The 18,444-nt window shown below is 51.1% G+C and overlaps 1 protein-coding gene across 1 annotated transcript in view; it reads right to left on the minus strand.

Moving 5' to 3' along the window:
- The window catches only part of LOC119973751 (coatomer subunit gamma-1), a 79,118-nt gene that overhangs the window by 36,115 nt on the left and 24,559 nt on the right, over positions 1–18,444 (minus strand). Inside the window, exons 5-10 of the mRNA XM_038812173.1 lie at positions 12,297–12,376; positions 10,705–10,780; positions 8,586–8,678; positions 8,192–8,278; positions 3,481–3,638; positions 276–409 (exon numbers count right to left, since the gene is read on the minus strand). Of these exons, the coding sequence (XP_038668101.1) occupies positions 276–409; positions 3,481–3,638; positions 8,192–8,278; positions 8,586–8,678; positions 10,705–10,780; positions 12,297–12,376 (628 nt within the window). The remainder of the gene's footprint in view (positions 1–275; positions 410–3,480; positions 3,639–8,191; positions 8,279–8,585; positions 8,679–10,704; positions 10,781–12,296; positions 12,377–18,444) is intronic.

The raw sequence follows: 18,444 nt of genomic DNA on the forward strand, positions 1-18,444 counted from the left end.
TCAAGAAAGTGAATCTTCGTTTTGGAGTTACTTGGTATGTAGCTACAGTGGAGGAGGGCGAGTGCTTGGTCAGCTATCTCAGGACTCTCTTAACGGGTGAGGGGAACTTGAAGGTCACCTGGCCTCTGCTTGTGAACAATTTCACTTTGTCAGTTTGATACAGTGAAACGTTCATACTCTTAATCGATCATTGAATCAGCACGCAAGTAGTTCTCAAATGATTTCCCCCACAATATTTATTCAAACCATTTCTCTTTTTGCTTTCACACACTTACCAGAGACCGCAGGCGCCAGTTCTTTGGCTGTACAGTTTGGCAGATTGACAATAGCAGAAGCTGCTTCATAGACTACCATCTCGTGCTTGTTCCTCATGCAGTTCTCAATGAAATCAAACAGTGGATTGTCACGGCTGAGAAAACAACAAAGCAACCTATTACCACCCCGTCGATGCTGCAAACCTGCCCCTCACAATCCCAGCACTTAAAAAAAACGGCAGGTCTGGAATCAAGGACTGAAAAGGGCTACAATTCTGCAGGGCACTGGCAAAACCAAAAGCTGACTACTGCTGAAACTTAAATAAGCCTTTAAAAAGGAAAATGTCGCAGCATTATGTGCAATACATACTGACACAATAAGGCTCTGTTTGCATTTGTAGCCAGTCAGAATCTTGCTCTGATCATAATTTACCACAATGATCTCTAGTCCCAGGATTCTTAGTTATTAGGATAGGCTGTGGGAATTGATATCTTGTTCTTTGAAATAGTAAACTCTAAGTGGGATGCAGGCGCCTGCACTAAACACTCACCTGGTCATGCATTTTGTTACTCAGTTATGGAATACTGCACTCCTGTTTGGCTAGCTACACTAAAAGCTGGCGGTCACTCAATGTCACTGTGCATCTTGTGCAGGCATCCTGCATCCTACTCCCCTTCCATGGTAAAGGGGCCCTTTAAAATATGGCTCCTCCAGGTGTGTCTCAAGCAGATGCAACAGTAAAATTGGAAAAGAGGCTTTGCAACAAAAGCATGTTGAAAATTCACTAAATGGTTCTATCCACCCACAGCACAAGTCTCTCAAGGCACCCATTAAGGCCAACCTTTCCCCAGGCCTTTTTGCTTTTCCTCATCAACTCGCTGGTATGCAGAGTGGGCAGATGGTCCGAGAAGTCATCCGCAACCTTTTAGAATGTCAGCCAAGTTTCAACCAGCTATGTTGTAGTTGGGTGTTAGTAAAAAGAACCTCGGAACTGGGCAGGGACAGTCTCCCCCCACCTCCCTGAAGCAATGACATATGACCACTAACTAAACAAACACACACACACACAGGCACTGTAATGTTTTCCACTCATTCTTTCCGTCACCTTCTGGAAATTCGGGCTAATTCTTTTACGCACTGACACTGCCGACTGGACTCATTTTGTGATCTTGGTCAGGATTAGTAAATTCAGCATGGTCTAAACACTCCTCTACAAGACAACGTTCTTACTCACAGCGGGATGGTCGGATGTGTAAAAGATATAAAACGGAGGGGTGCATACATCGCACTGAAATCATTAACATTTCAGTGTGGTGGTTACACTTCTAACTGACGCCTTTAAAAACTTGGTTCTATGGCTCGAAGTCACACCACAGGTTTACATGTTTAAAAAATGCAAGTTCTGCACAAGGCATCATAGTGTGTCCCCTCCTACAAGTATGCTTGCATGTGATTAGTTCTGTTTCATAAAGATAAAGCTCTGAATAATGGGGGAAGAGACAGATTGTTGAGGACACTTGCTGTGCTTCCCGAGGGGTCTTGGATACCAAGCTGCATGAGGAACTCAAGAGCTGCAAATTTTGGATGCCAGCCTAATATTTCCTTTTGGAGTTGGAGCACCAGTGAATGTGTAAGGAACGACGCATTCAGTATCATTTGCATTTCTACGTGCCAATCAGGAGCTGTCACTCCTTAGAAAGGAGATCGCACAAGATCTCATTTTGATAGTCACCTTTACTTAATTTTGAGCCACTATTACATGTATTAAAATGGCAATTTTTCTGCAGCAGATTTCTTAATACTTCCCTTCAGCTAATTTGATGCTCATCTCTCTTGAAGACACCGACTGCTTGGTGACAATATAGTTCCACAGTTGCCAGGCCCCCCTCTTGTGCGGTATGCAAACCCAGGATTATCTACGTGTGAACCACGGCAGTCAGTATCAGCAGGCTTTTCAAGCGTGGAGCTGCTTCACAGTCGAGCCTGATCTTGAGCTCACCAGAAGGTATTGCTCAATAACAATCAGGTGTGGATTTATTCTTCAGAACCTTCAACTAAAGAATGCAGGACCCAATGGATTGTATAAAACCATCCCCGGTTCAGCATTTGATTGGCCATTTCATTCATAGCTATCACTTGAAAGTTAATATGAGAACTGAAAAAAAAAATCACCATTATAAAAATAATTAATTTTTGGATGTGGGCATTGCTTGGGAGGTTAATATTTATTGCCTATCCCTAGTTGCCCTTGTAGCCATCTTAGATGGCCACCTGCATTATGGCCAACCCAGGACTCAGACACACTCAGAGCTTGTGTGTGTATTTGCAACCCAGATAGCTAGATGCGATCGAAACCCCCGCTCGTTTGCATTCTAATGGCCCATTTCCCAAGAACAAAAAGGACTGTACTCAGGTAACCGATACAGATGCAGACGGCACCACTCCCTTTGCTAAGAAAGCTCAAACAGCCACGGTCAATGACCGCTCAGGACACATCCAGCCATCAAGGCACCCGCCCCTTTATTGGCCAAAATCGAAGGCAGTCATCGAAGCCTGTCGAATTATTGGGTCCAAAGCTAAGGGCCACCCCAAAGAGCGTGAAATCCCAGAGGGATAAAAAGAGAGACAACCATCTGTTGGGTCTCTCTTGGCCCCGGCCTACGCCTAAAACCAAGTGTAGCATTACGACCAGAAGACAAGTTCAAGACCAACAATCGCGAGCAGACGGATGAGCCCAGGAGAAACAAAGCCACTTCTTCTACCCAGCCACGCAAGATCCGAACAAAGGCCTTGTTCATCTACAAAGAGCCGGTTGCCCTGAAGTTAAGTATAGGTTATTGTAGATGTTAGGTGTAGTCTAACTTGTAGTGTTTTATGTTGCATATCGAAGTAATCCTTGTGTGTAAATAAACTATCTTTGAACTTGAACTGACTAACTGGTTGTTTGGTCTGTGCTCGATATCAGGTAAAGCCTTGTGGTGTATCATTTGATACCTGGCGACTCTGAAAAGCAATATTATCATTAATAACTGCCATATCTAGTTAATTTGGCAACACCCTGAAAAAGGTTGCTGGTGGACCTTGTTCCTTGTACTGCTGCCAATTGGGATAATATTTTGAAGTTGATGCAGAGGAACAATGGAAAGAACTTTGCTCAGCAGTTAGCCACATTCTCCTCATGGGACAGCTGAAAAACTTGGTTCATTTGACCTCACAAGTTCCCACCTGTTGGCATCCTCTTCCAGCAGTTTACTGGCAACGCGGATCATCATACAATAGGCAAATGGAGATTTCAGGCCCTGGCGTGAGAACTTGGTCACCATCTTGTTAACCGCAAGCCGGTCGTTCTTCCGGATATGGTACAGTAGCCCCAGAGCGTGATACTGAAAGAGTGAAGGCCAGTCACTATTTGGCAGCAAATACAACAATTTACACACACACAAAAGTTAAGCTGTTTTACCAGAATTGGTCGAGGGGAATTTTATCCAGGACTCGGGCAAAATCCCTGCTCTTCGTTCAACGGTGTAATGGAATATTTTAATTTCTTTTGAACATGTTGCTATTGCAGCAGTTTAGCATCATTTCGAAAGTTGGAGCACCTTTCATCATTTTCTTTTTGTTCATAAATAATTTTTATTGAAATTTTTGAAAAATGTATAACAACAAAACAATGATGATAACAATAATAAACACCCCCCGGACCCGTAACAACGCATATAACGAGCCCCCGCCCCCCCCCCCCCCCCCGACCCCACCCAAACCCGCTGAACAACAAAATAAATTAAAAATTAATTAAATTAACATAAACAATACCCCCCTTCCCCCCTCCTCCTTCCTCTCCCCCTTCCCCCCCATTCCACTTCCCCCATCCCCCCTCCCCCCATTTCCCCTCTCCCACTCCTCCCCCCATTCCCCCCTCCCTCGCCCTTCTCCCCCTCACCCCTCCTCCCCCCTTCCTCCCTCATTACCTCCTCCCCCCCCCCCCCATTCCCCTTCCTTCCCCCCCCCCTCCTTCCTCCTTCCAGGCCCCCTCCTTCCACCTTCCCCCTCCCCCCCCTCCTTCTCCCCGCCCCCTCCCCCCCCTCCTTCTCCCCGCCCCCTCCTTCCTTCTTCCCCCCCTCCTCCTCCCCCTCCCTCCTCCTCCTCCCCCTCCCCCCTCTCCTCCCCCCCCTCCTTCCCTCCCCCCCCTCCCCCCCCTCCCTCTCCTCCCCCCCTCCCCTCCCTCCCCCCCTCCCCTCCTCCCTCCCCCCCCTCCCCCCCTCCCTCCCCCCCCTCCCCTCCCTCCCTCCCCCTCCCCCCCTCCCCTCTCCCCCCCTCCCCCCCTCCCCCTCTCCCCCCCTCCCCCCCTCCCCCCCCCCCTCCCCCCCCCTCCCCTCTCCCCCCCTCCCCTCCCCTCCCCCCCCCCTCCCCTCTCCCCCCCTCCCCTCTCCCCCCCTCCCCTCTCCCCCCCTCCCCTCTCCCCCCCTCCCCTCTCCCCCCCTCCCCTCTCCCCCCCTCCCCTCTCCCCCCCTCCCCTCTCCCCCCCTCCCCTCTCCCCCCCTCCCCTCTCCCCTCTCCCCCCCTCCCCTCTCCCCCCCTCCCCTCTCCCCCCCTCCCCTCTCCCCCCCTCCCCTCTCCCCCCCCTCCCTTCTCCCCCCTCCCCCCCTCCCCTCTCCCCCCTCCCCTCTCCCCCCCTCCCCTCTCCCCCCCTCCCCTCTCCCCCCCTCCCCTCTCCCCCCCCTCCCCTCTCCCCCCCTCCCCTCTCCCCCCCTCCCCTCTCCCCCCCTCCCCTCTCCCCCCCTCCCCTCCTCCCCCCCTCCCCTCCTCCCCCCCTCCCCTCCTCTCCTCCTCCCCCCTCCTCCTCCCCCCCCCCTCCCCTCCTCCTCCTGCTCATCCTCGTCCCGGACATATGAGCCCTGTGCAGTACCTTGAACTGGATGAGGCTAAGCCTCGCACATGAAGAGGAGGAGTTCACCCTCTCCAGGGCGTTCGACCATGTCCCCTCCTCAATCTGCTCTCCCAGCTCCACTTCCCACTTAGCCTTCAGCTCCTCTACCGACGCCTCCTCCACCTCCTGCATCACCTGGTAGATGTCAGACACCTTCCCATCCCCGACCCACACCCCCGAAAGCACCCTATCCCTTACCCCCCCGCGGGGGCAGCAAAGGGAACCCCTCCACCTGCCACCTAGCAAACGCCTTGACCTGAAGGTACCTGAACATATTCCCCGGGGGGAACTCAAACTTCTCCTCCAGCTCACCCAGGCTCGCAAACCTCCCGTCAATGAACAGGTCTCCCAACTTCCTTAAGCCCGCTCTGTGCCACCCCAGGAAACCGCCATCAATGTTCCCTGGGACAAACCGGTGGTTCCCCCGCAGCGGGGCCTCCACCGAGCCCCCCACTTCGCCCTTGTGTTGCCTCCACTGCCCCCAAATCTTGAGGGTAGCCGCCACCACTGGGCTCGTGGTGTACCTCGTTGGAGGGAGAAGCAACGGCGCCGTTACCAGTGCCTTCAGGCTCGTGCCTCCGCAGGACGCCATCTCCATCCTTTTCCATGCTGCCCCCTCCCCATCCATTACCCACTTGCGTACCATCGAGACATTAGCCGCCCAATAGTACCCAGAGAGGTTGGGCAGCGCCAGCCCCCCTGCATCCCTGCCCCGCTCCAAAAAGACCCTCCTCACCCTCGGAGTCCGATGCGCCCAAACAAATCCCGTGATGCTGCTGTTCACACTCCTAAAGAAGGCCCTCGAAATAAGGATGGGGAGGCACTGGAACAAAAACAAAAACCTCGGGAGCACCGTCATTTTAACGGACTGTACTCTACCCGCCAACGACAGCAGCAGCATGTCCCACCTTTTGAACTCCTCCTCCATCTGCTCCACCAACCTAGTAAAATTAAGCTTATGCAAAGTCCCCCAACTCCTAGCCACCTGAACCCCCAGGTACCTAAAACTCCTCACTGCCCGTTTTAGCGGGAGCCTACCAATCCCCTCCTCCTGATCACCCGGGTGTACAACAAACAGCTCGCTCTTGCCCAGGTTCAACTTGTAGCCCGAGAAACTCCCAAACTCAGCAAGAATCTCCATCACCTCCGGCATTCCCCCCACCGGGTCTGCTACATACAGCAACAAGTCATCTGCATAAAGTGACACTCGGTGCTCCTCCCCACCCCGCACCAGACCCCTCCACCTCCCCGACTCCCTTAGCGCAATGGCCAGAGGCTCAATTGCCAACGCAAAAAGCAAGGGGGACAGGGGGCACCTCTGCCTCGTCCCACGGTAGAGCCTGAAGTACTCGTACCTCCTCCCATTTGTCGCTACACTCGCCATCGGGGCCTCGTACAGCAACCTCACCCATTTAATAAACCCCTCCCCAAACCCGAACCTCTCTAACGCCTCCCACAAGTACCCCCACTCAACCCTATCAAAGGCCTTCTCCGCATCTAATGCCACCACAATCTCCGCCTCTCCTTCTGCCGCCGGCATCATTATCACATTTAGCAGCCTTCGCACGTTAGTGTTCAGCTGCCTCCCCTTCACAAATCCCGTCTGATCTTCATGTATCACCCCCGGCACACAGTCCTCTACTCTAGTGGCCAAGATCTTTGCCAGCAACTTGGCGTCCACGTTCAACAGTGAAATTGGCCTATATGATCCACACTGCAGGGGGTCCTTATCTCGCTTCAGGATCAGGGAAATCAGCGCCCGTGACATCGTCGGGGGCAAAACTCCCCCCCTCCCATGCCTCGTTAAAGGTCCGAACCAACAGGTCAGCATATTTTTTATAAAATTCAACCGGGAACCCAACCGGTCCCGGCGCCTTCCTCCACTGTGTCCCTTTCATCATTTTCAACCCCTCCACTAAATCACTCCTTATCTTTCTCTCTATCTGGTCTAAGTAGAACAATCTTAGTTTCCGTGGTGTCTCATCTCTGCTACCATTCCAGTAAATCACTTCCGCACCTCCTCCAAGAACGTGAAATCCTTCCTGAAGTCTAGTGCTCATTATTGGACGCAATGCTCCAGTTTAACTGGTGATTTATAAAGGTTCAGCATAATGTCCTTGCTTCTATGGTCAAACACCATAGAAATTTAACAGCACAGAAAGAGGCCATTCGATCCACCTGCACCAGTTGAAAACACTAGCCGCCCATTCTAATCCCACCTTCCAGCACCCAGCAGTAGCATTTCAGCTGCAGATCCAGGTACCTTTTAAATGAGTTGAGGGTTTCTGCCCCAAACACGCAGTCTGGGCAGTGAATTCCGGACACCTAATTTTCCTAATATTCATGCTAATCCTTCTACCAATCACCTTAAATCTATCTCCTCTGGTAATTGGCATCTCCACTAGGGGAAATAAGTATTTCCTGGTCTATTCAGGGCCCTCATATTTTTTTACATCTTAATCAAGTCACCCCTCAGCCTCCTCTGTTCTAAAGAAAACAATCTTAATCTACCCAATCTTCTCAATAGCTGAATTTTTTCAGCCCTGGCAACATTCTTGAAAATCTCCTCGGAACTCTCTCTAGAGCAATTACCTCCTTCCTGTAACGTGGTGACCAGAATTCTACGCAAAACTCCAGCCATGGCCAAACCAGTGTCATGTATTTTTCCAGCATTACATTGCTGCTTCTGTATTCTATACCCCATCCAACAGAGGAACACATTCCATGTGCTTTCATGCCACTTTATCTATCTGTCCTGCCACCTTCAGGGACTTGTGAACATGGACTCCAAGGTTTCTGTTCTTCACCCTTCTCAATATCCTCTTGTTTACTGAGCCTGCCCTCGCTATGTTCGCCAAGGTCGATTTCCACCATCAACCAACTCAGCACAAAGTATGGAGTCAACCTGGGCCCTTCGGTCTGTGTCTGGCTCTGGGTGGTGTACATACCCACAAAGTTATCAGTGTATTGGTTGCACTGGTTTACATTGTGCCACCATTTTTCATTTACCTGCACCATAATGTTGTCACTCGAGGCTGCTTCCTGAGCTTCGTTCACCCAACGCTTCACCACGTCAAAGCCAGTCTTGAGCAAGTGCTGCAACACACCAAGGAAATGGCAGATTAATGATACACACTTGCCCCTCCCAACTTATCCATCCAATAACAATTGCAAGCAAAATGCAAATCCCACAGAGCAAGCTTTGTCAATTTCCAAAATTGACAAAGCAAATGCTATTCCTTCTTAAAGTGTTACTGTATCAATTAAGATCAATGAAATTACTCCGTAGACCACATAGCAAAAGACATGGTCGGGCTGTGTAAATAACGCTCCCTTCTTCACGACAAGCCCACATTATTCTTATACCATGATATTATATTTTGCAGCAGAAAACGACACTTACCAAGGAGGAAAGCAATGCGGAGCTGGAGACACTAGGCACTTTGTCCACGATTGCCTGCTTCATGTAACGTTCAATGGCTTGCAGCATGGTGCTCTGTCAGGAAACATACAAGAGAGCACGTGAAAGAGACCTGAAGTACCAACTTCAGAAAAGGTTACTTCAAACATCAGATGTACAGACACATTATTAACAGTTCACAATAGCAACAAGGCAATGATACTGAACAGGTCGATAGATAGTGCCAACTCTCTTCTTATCTGCACTCCTTGCAAGAACACATTGTGAACCCACTATCAGAGGATGCCGTTTTAAAATTCGGAAGCCGTGAGCAAAACTGAAAAACACTTTTTTGAACAACAAAATAACCTGTAGAGAGTCTGGGTCAACTGATACAGCCACAACTTACGCTTAACGTAAATCCTTCATTAAATCATCGTAGGTGTACCTACACCAGATGGGACTGCAATGGTTCAAGGTGGTGACTCACCAAATTTTTAAAGGGAGATTAGGGATCAGCAACAAATGCTAGCCTTGCATTCATATCCCATGATTTTTTTAAATCCCACATTGGGAGACAGGTGGACAGGTGACCAAAGACATGACTAAAAAGATAGGTTTTAAGAAAAGCCTTGAAGGAAGAAACATAGGTCGAGAACAGAAAGATTTAAGGAGGAAATTCAAGAGCTTTGAGCCGTGGCAACTGAAGGAACAGTTACCAAAGGGTGAGCGAACAAAATTGGAGACTCAGAAGGGGGCTGTTTCTGTGGTTGCTAAGAAAAAGGATCAAGTGTAACGGCCATAACTAGATCTAGTTGATCCACTTGGCCATCAGGAAAATTATAAAAGTCTTTTGGATTTTCCCAAACTCACTCTGACCATCGATCTGCACAGAAATATTGGATCATGCTAACACCAGTCAACAATGGGACAGAGAAGGGCAGGAGTGGCCGGAAGAATTTTACTGTGGGGCACAGTTGCAATAAGAAGTTTAGTGGGACTCGACATAATGGCCATTTCAGTCATTGCAACTACACTCATCCATTGTGGGACTGGCTACAGCAATTCTTCAGTAATGGCTCCCCAAATTTCACTAACTTTAATAGAATACATAGTTTGGGCTACTCATAAATTTACTGGAGCGACTTCCTTTTTCCCCCCAAATGGGTCGATCGTTAAAGCTCTAAACACTACTGTCTTGAATTAATGCTTCCAAGCCTGCTTAAAGAGGAGAATCCACATATATTGACATATACTTCTGCACTGTATAATTCTGATTCTGTACCCTGATGGATGTTACACTCAGATAGTCGGGTTTGTTATGACAAACGCTATACCATGAACAACTGGCCTGATGGCTAAGAGGTTGAAAGCACCATCTAATACTGTACTGAGCCATAGAAGCCACGAGGATCCTTAGCCTTCTTGCAGTTAGCTGATTACATCCTGAAGCAGGAAAGAGGCATCACAAACCATCCAAGCAGGTGAAAACAAGAGTCGGGGCCCTTGTAACTCTGACTGCAGAATTTCCCCACTGTGTGAGGATGTCAGGAAGGCATCGAGAGAGGCAGAGAGCTTTAGGGCGGGAATTCCAGAGCGGCGGCATCCAAAGGCATACTTGCCAATGGTGGAGCAGTGAAGCGAGGGTAAGCAAGAGGCCAAAATTGTACAATGGTATCATCAAAATAATTAACAGATCCTTGTGAACGCAGGATAAATTCTCTGAAATAAAACACAGTCTCACAAATAGAAATAATAGTATTTTTAAATGGAACAATTTTGGTGAGTGACGTCAGTACATGGTGTACAGTGCTTCCACTTTGGAATTAAGCTTGCTATTCCCTAACCAAGTACGGTGCAGGTTGGATGCAGGGCAAAGCTCTCTTTTACTTTGCCCCAACAAATTGGCTCGAACGCCACCGCACCCGATCAGTACCGAGAAACTGGGTTGGCATTTGGGGCCCTCACTGCCAGCAGAAGCAAGAGATTCAACACAGGGACAGTGTGTGCTAACAACAGGGTGGGTGCGTTCTGATTTCATTTAAAAAAATCTTTCCCCCTTATAAATTATACCCATGCACTTCAATGATTTGCTAGTCCCCCTTTTGACTCCGGTACTCACATCAGTAATTTTACACAGTGCTCTCACAGCAGGTCCACGATAATTGTCTTCTTTCCCCGTCATATCTTTTGTCAAGCTGAAGGGGAAAGAGAAATAAAACTAAAAATTGGAAGCAAAAAACTTGGCTAATGATGCAAATTAATCCTTTTATTTCATCTATAACAAGCACATTTCAAGATAATATATGGCCAATTAAACTGCCATGCCACATTTACCTCCATTCTGAGATTTATTTTTGCACCATCTTGAAAGCAAGGGGAAAAAAAAGAAACTTTCATTTGTTTTGCCCTTCCCAGGATCTCAGGACATCCCACAGCATTATCAAGTCAATGTTGCAATTATTGTAATGCTGCATCGTCACAGCCAATTTGAGCATAGAAATCTACCACGAGCAGCAATGTTGCTTCAGGGATAAGTATTTGCCATGAGGGAAACTCCCCTGCTCTTAGGAAATAGAGCCGTAAGATCTTTTATGCCCACCTGAGGGAGCAGACAAGGCCTCTGTTAACTCCTCATCCGAAAGACGTCATCTCCTACAGCACAGTCTCTTCGTACTGCACCGGCGAGTTAATCAACATTATGTGCTTAATGGGCAACAAACCCCTGATACAGAGGTGGGAGTGGGCCCATCACACCACCTACTCTGGCTCACTGTTTCCCAGAGGCCTCAAAATTACGCAACTCCCTAATTTTCAGATTTCCTTTCCTCCAATCGGATTCTATTTGACCAGATGGCCAAAGCGCCTTCTTACAGTCCCTATCAAAGGCAGTCTCCAACTGAAGGGTGTTCAAGAACCATCTTTATACGAAACAAAAAAGGCGTAAAGAGGATTGTTATTGTGGAAAGAGTATGTTCTGTGATGGAGAATGAATGTTTTTAACAGCTTTTGCCTGTGAAGATCGTCTTGTCTGCAGTTGGTATTATAGCACTTCTGCTTTGATTTATTTCTCTAAGCCACAATGGAACAGAAATTACAAGACATTGGAACAAAATTACCCTACGCATAAAATCTTTATTGCACAGGCGACAGACTTGGTATTCCTCCTATGCTTGTACTTTATTGAGTGAGATTCTACTTGTTAAAGCTGTTGCTTCAATAGCTTTTACAGGCTGCAATATAAAATGGTGCTCTAATATGGCACAGCAGCAGGAGCCTTTTATCTGGCTCTTTGGCCAAGTATCCAAACAAAACTTTGGCAAAGAGACATCCAGACTCGAAGCGTGAGTTCCGTTCTCTCTCCACAGATGCTGCCAGACCTGCCGAGATTATCCGGTATTTTCTTTTCTTGTTTCAGATTCCAGTATTCAAACAATGCTTTGCTGGTCAGCGAGGAGAGGAGGGTGATGGGGAACGGGACAATAATATGGCAAAGCTGACAAGGGAGCGATCCCATGTCCACATCACTCACCCAAGAGTGCCAAACCAAGAGTAATGCTGACAGTCTCTACAGACTGGACACTCCCACTCTTCGAGTACGAGAGGTAATGTAGATGCAGTTTATTTTGGGGAAGGACTGGGTAAAAGGGAAAGCTGGGAGGACGGGTAAAAGATTGAAGTTGAAGTGTTTTACTGCCTGCTAATAACACTAACCTGCTGGTAACGATGATTACATCCTCAGCAACGGTAGCCATCTCTTTGATCGTCAGGTAGCACATCCTGCGTAGAGTGGGCTGATCGAGATGAGGAGGAAAAATGGGTAATTGACATTGAGTCAACAATTTTCAACAGTAATTATTTGACAATTTGTGCATGGAAATCATTCGCCTGTTCCTTTGTTTTCATTGAACTCATTTGGAAAATATGATCAAGGAAAATTTTCATTTTCGTTTATTTAGCACCCTATCTGGAAGGAATTGATGTACAATGAATTACTTTACAGTGCAGTGACAAGATGGGCCAAAACAGCAGTAATTAATTTGCACATAGCAAGATCCCCTATAAGTTCAACAATGAGTCAAGGCTGTTGGCTGAAACACAGTCCTGGATACCACATTACCACACCAACAATCTTGAGTAGAACAGCTTCCAGCCTCTCTTTACACTCAGATCTGAACTAAACCCTGAAGAGGCGGAGTGCTTATGATGGTGGCTGCAGCAAGATCTTCAGCAGGGTTCCTCTAAATTACTGTGTGGCTCTTCACCAGCCTTTGCTGTCTGAGCCTCGGACACAACACTGAGGAACCTCTTGAGGAACCTCTTCTGCAATTCCCAGGGACTGAGATGATTGATCTCCAACCACCACAACCATCTTCCTTTGTGCTGCGTATGACTCCAACCAGCGGAGAGTTTGCCTTGATTCACATTGACTCCAATTTTGCTAGGGATCCTTCATGACATACCTGGTCAAATGTTACCATGATGTTAAGGGCATTCATTCTTCACCTCACTTCTTGAGTTCAGCTTCTTTGTCCATGTTTGGCCCAAGTCTGTAATGAGGCCAGGAGCCAAGTGGCCCTGGCAGAACCCAAACCAAACATCAATGAGCAGATTATTACTGAGTAAGTGCCACTTGATTGCATTGTTGGCAACAGCTACTATCAGTTCATGATGATCAAGAGTAGACTGATGGGGCAGTAACTGGCTGGGTTGGATTTGCCCTGCTTTTTGTAGATAGGACATAACTGTGCAATTTTCCACATTGTTGTGTAGACCTCAGTGCTGCTGACACTTCATAGCGATCAGGTTCTTCCAATAGCTACAACAGAGCCAGACATGAGGGCTGGGATTCTCCCCTACCCGGTGGGGCAGGGGGTCCCGGCGTACCGGAGTGACGAGAACCACTCCGGCGTCGGGCCTCCCCAAATGTGCGGAATTCTCCGCACCTTTAGGGGCTAGGCCCGCGCCGGAGTGGCTCCCTCTCCGCCGACCGGCGCGAACGGCCTTTGGCGCCCCGCCGACCGGCGCCACGGCTGGTCGAAAGGCCTTTGCCGGCCGGCGTGAGTCCGTGCATGCGCCGGAGCATCAGCGGCCGCTGGCGTCACCCCGGCACATGCGAGGTGGAGGGCCTCTCTTCCGCCTCTGCCATGGTGGAGGCCGTGGTGGCGGCGGGAGAAAAAGAGTGCCCCCACGGCACAGGCCGGCCCGCCGATCGGTGGGCCCCGATCGCGGGCCAGGCGACCGTGGGACACCCCCCTGGGGTCAGGTCGACCCGCGCCCCCCCCCCCCCCCAGGACCCCGGGGCCCGCTCGCGCCGCCTGCTCTCGCCAGCACCAGAGGTGGTTTAAACCACGTTGGCGGGAGAGGCCTGACAGCGGCAGGACTTCAGCCCATTGCGGGCCGGAGAATCGCCGAGGGGAGCCCGCCGACCGGCGCAGCGTGATTCCCGCCCCCGCCGATTCCCGGGTGGCAGAGAATTCCGGCCACGGCGGGGGCGGGATTTACGCCGGCCCCGGACAATTCTCCGACCCTGCGGGGGGTCGGAGAATTCCACCCGAGGTGTGGAAAAACCCCAGTGGATAGTTTTGCAAAGAACAGATCCAACGGCCTTGCTCCTGCGCCGTAACAATTCAGTGAATCTCTGATGCTACCTTTTCCTCCAAAGTGTGTTCCACTTACCACATGTCTCGTCTCAAATTATTGAAGGTGTGAGAGAAAGGAAGGAAATTGACTAATCAATAGCTGATCCGAGAGTTGCCTTTCCTTCCCTTCCACCCTGCCAAAGACATCTCTATTGCACTTTAGGTGCACACAAACCACAAGGACTGCAGTGATTCAAGGTGGCAGCTCACTTTCTCAAGGGTAATTAGGCATGGCCAATAAACGTTAGCCTAGCCAGTGATGCTCACATCCCAAAAACTGAAAAAGGAAAAGTTACTGAATACACAAAAAATGAAATAATCGTAACCGTGACATGGAATTAAACAGCTTCTTTTAATTATAACGCTTCAGACTTCCGTTTGCGGCTATGCGGAGCTAAGCCGCACGTTCGGCAGCTCCCGCTACTTAAGGACTTTCGGGCCTATTTTAGGGCCCCAAACGGCGCTGTTTCGACAAATCCCAGTGGGGGAAGGTGTTTGGAGGAGCATTCCCCGCAATTTATGGTGCTCACCCGGAGTGGGGCAAAGGAAAAGGCTGCAGCAGCTTCCCAAGAAAAACGGGGGAAGGAGGACAAAATGGCAGCCGGCGGAACACCCGAGGACTGGTGGAAGTGGGCGCAGGAGCAGCAAGCTGCTCTTCTGCGCTGTTTTGCGGAGCTGAAGGCTGAGTTACTGGACTCCCTGAATGCGACTACCAACAGGCTGCTTGAGACCCAGGCGGTGTCCATTCGGGAGTTGCAGCAGCAGGCCGCTGAGTGGGAGGAGGAGGCCGTGGTCCTCGTGGGGAAAGTGGAGTTGCACGAGGCACTTCACAAAAAGTGGCAAGACCGCTTGGAGGAGCTGGATGTTCGCACGAGGCAAAAGAATTTGGGGATCCTGGGCCTGGCGGAGGGGCTGGAGGGGTCGGATCTTCCGTCTTATGTGACCACGATGTTGAGCTCGTTGATAGGAGCGGGGTCCTTCCATTTGCCCCTGGAGCTTGAAGGAGCCCACAGAGTGCTGGCCAGGAGGCCCAAGACAAATGAACCCCCGCGGGCGGTGCTGGTGCAGTTCCATCGATTCAGCGACCGGGAGTGTGTGCTGCTCTGGGCCAAGAAAGAGAGGAGCAGCAAGTGGGAGAATTCGGTAGTGCGAATCTACCAGGACTGGAGTGCGGAGGTGGCTAAGCGGCGGGCCGGGTTCAACCGGACGAAGGCGGTGCTACATGCCAGGCAGGTCAAATTTGGAATGCTGCAGCCTGCACGTCTGTGGGTGACATACAAGGACCGGCACCACTACTTCGAGTCCCCGGAGGAGGTGTGGGCCTTTGTACAGGCGGAGAAGCTGGACTCGAACTAGGGTCTGGGGGCACACTATGTCGTTGCTGTTTTTTGCTGTTGCTGTTTTGTAATTTTGACATGTGTTTTCTAAGCTGGTTTTTTTTGCCCTGTTTCCGGGTGGGTCTGTCTGTTGGGTATAGTTTTGGGTTATGTGGGGAAAGTTGGGGGTTTGTGTTTTTTTTTTTTTTTCTTCTGTACGGGGCTGGGGGTTGGGTGAAACTGGATTTTGGGGAGCTGCGTCAGAAGGGTGGGGTGTGGCAGTATGAAAGCGCGGGCTTTCCTCTGGTTTCCCGCGCTGCGGTGCAAGGGGGGGGAGCTGGCGGTGGAGGCGTGGCCTGTACTGTTTTTTTTTTCCCATGCTGAAGCGGTGCCAAGGTGTGGCAAGAGGGATATGACCCCATGCCGGGAGGGGACGGGTTTTGGCGGGAGCTGCCGGGGTCAGCAGAAGTCAGCTGACTCACGGAAGTACCATGGAGGGTGCGTCGCAGCTAGGAGGGGTCCTAGCCTGGGGGGGATACCAGGTTGCTGCTGGAATGGCCAGGAAGGAGCTGGTGTGGGCCGGGGGGGGTAGAGGAGAGGAGTTATCGCCATGGGGAACGGGTCGGGCGGGGCGCACTGGCCTGGGGCGAGCAGTCGATGAGCTATGGCTAGCCGGCGGGGGAGGGGGGCGGGTTGCCCTCTGATCCGGCTGATCACCTGGAACGTAAGGGGGCTGAATGGGCCGGTTAAGAGAACTAGGGTATTTTCTCATCTGAAGGGGCTGAAGGCGGACGTGACTATGCTCCAGGAGACCCACTTGAAGGTGGCGGACCAAGTTCGTCTGAGGAAGGGGTGGGTGGGGCAGGTTTTTCACTCAGGATTGGATGCGAATAACCGGGGGGTGGCGATTCTGGTAGGGAAGAGGGTGGCGTTCGAGGCGACTGAGGTGGTGTCGGACAAGGAGGGCAGATATATTATGGTGAAGGGTAGGCTGCAGGGAGAGAAGGTGGTGCTGGTTAATGTATATGCCCCGAATTGGGATGATGCTGGCTTCATGAGGCGCTTGTTGGGCCGCATTCCGGACCTGGAGGCAGGGGGCCTGATCATGGGGGGAGACTTTAACACAGTGCTCGATCCTCCACTGGACCGGTCCAGTTCAAGGACGGGTAGGAGACCGGCGGCGGCCAAAGTGCTGAGGGGGTTTATGGACCAGATGGGAGGGGTGGATCCCTGGAGGTTTGGGAGGCCGAGGGCGCGGGAGTATTCCTTTTTCTCTCATGTCCAAAGGGTTTATTCCCAAATAGATTTTTTCATCCTGAGCAGTGGATTGATCCCGAAGGTGCAGGATGCCGAGTATTCGGCCATAGCAATTTCAGACCATGCTCTGCACTGGGTTGATCTGGAGATGGGGGAGGCGCGGGACCAGTGCCCGCTATGGCGCCTGGATGTGGGGATGCTGGCTGATGAGGAGGTGTGTAGGAGGGTCCGGGGAAGTATTGAGGGGTATCTTGATACCAATGACAAGGGGCAGGTCTGGGAGGCTCTGAAAGCAGTGATCCGGGGGGAGCTGATCTCCATCCGGGCCCATAGGGAAAGGAGGGAGAGGAGGGACAGGGAGAGACTGGTGGGGGAGCTCCTGGATGTGGATAGGAGGTACGCGGAGGCACCGGAGGAGGGGTTGCTGGGGGAACGGCGTAATTTGCAGGCCAAGTTCGACTTGTTGACCACCAGAAAGGCGGAGACACAGTGGAGGAGGCCGCAGGGCGCGGTATAGGAGTATGGGGAGAAGGCGAGCAGGATGTTGGCGCATCAGCTCCGTAGGCGAGATGCGGCTAGGGAAATTGGTGGAGTGACGGATAAGGGTGGGAATGTAGTGCAGAAGGGGGCAGAGGTAAATGGGGTCTTTCGGGACTTCTACGAGGAACTGTACCGGTCGGAGCCTCAGAAGGGGAGTGGGGGGGAGGATGGAGAGCTTCATGAACAGGCTATGTTTCCCAAAGCTTCAAGAGGAGCTGGTAGAGGGGATGGGGGCGCCGATAGAGTTGGAGCAGCTAGTCAGGGGGATTGGTCAAATGCAGTCAGGTAAAGCACCGGGGCCGGATGGGTTCCCGGTGGAATTTTATAAAAAGTATGCGGATCTGGTGGGTCCCCTGATGGTGCGAGCCTTCAATGAAGCATAGGAGGGGGGGGGGGGGGGGGGGGGGGGGGGGGGGCTTTTCCCCCGACGATGTCGAGGGCGCTGATCTCTCTGATCCTGAAGCGGGATAAGGACCCCTTGCAGTATGGATCATACAGGCCTATCTCGCTCATCAATGTTGACGCTAAGTTGCTGGCGAAGATCCTGGCCACCAGGATAGAGGACTGTGTGCCAGGGGTGATACACGAGGATCAGACAGGATTTGTCAAGGGACGGCAGCTCAACACGAATGTGCGGAGATTGCTAAATGTTATTATGATGCCGGCGGTGGAGGGGGAGGCGGAGATAGTGGTGGCGCTGGATGCAGAGAAAGCGTTTGATAGAGTTGAGTGGGGGTACCTGTGGGAGGTGCTGGAGTGGTTCGGATTCGGGGAGGGGTTCATCAAATGGGTGAGGTTGTTCTACGCGGCTCCGATGGCAAGTGTAGTTACCAATGGAAGGAGATCGGAGTACTTTAGGCTCTACCGTGGGACCAGGCAGGGGTGCCCCCTGTCCCCCTTGCTCTTTGCATTGGCGATTGAACCTCTGGCTATGGCGTTGAGGGAGTCAGGGAGGTGGTGGGGTCTGGTGCGGGGTGGGGAGGAACATCGGGTATCGCTGTATGCGGACGACCTGCTGTTGTTTGTGGCGGACCCAGAAGGGGGAATACCGGGGGTGATGGAGCTGTTGGCGGAGTTTGGGGGCTTCTCGGGCTGTAAGTTAAATTT

This window comes from Scyliorhinus canicula, chromosome 11 (genome assembly GCF_902713615.1).
Source record: "Scyliorhinus canicula chromosome 11, sScyCan1.1, whole genome shotgun sequence".
Classification (NCBI taxonomy): domain Eukaryota; kingdom Metazoa; phylum Chordata; class Chondrichthyes; order Carcharhiniformes; family Scyliorhinidae; genus Scyliorhinus; species Scyliorhinus canicula.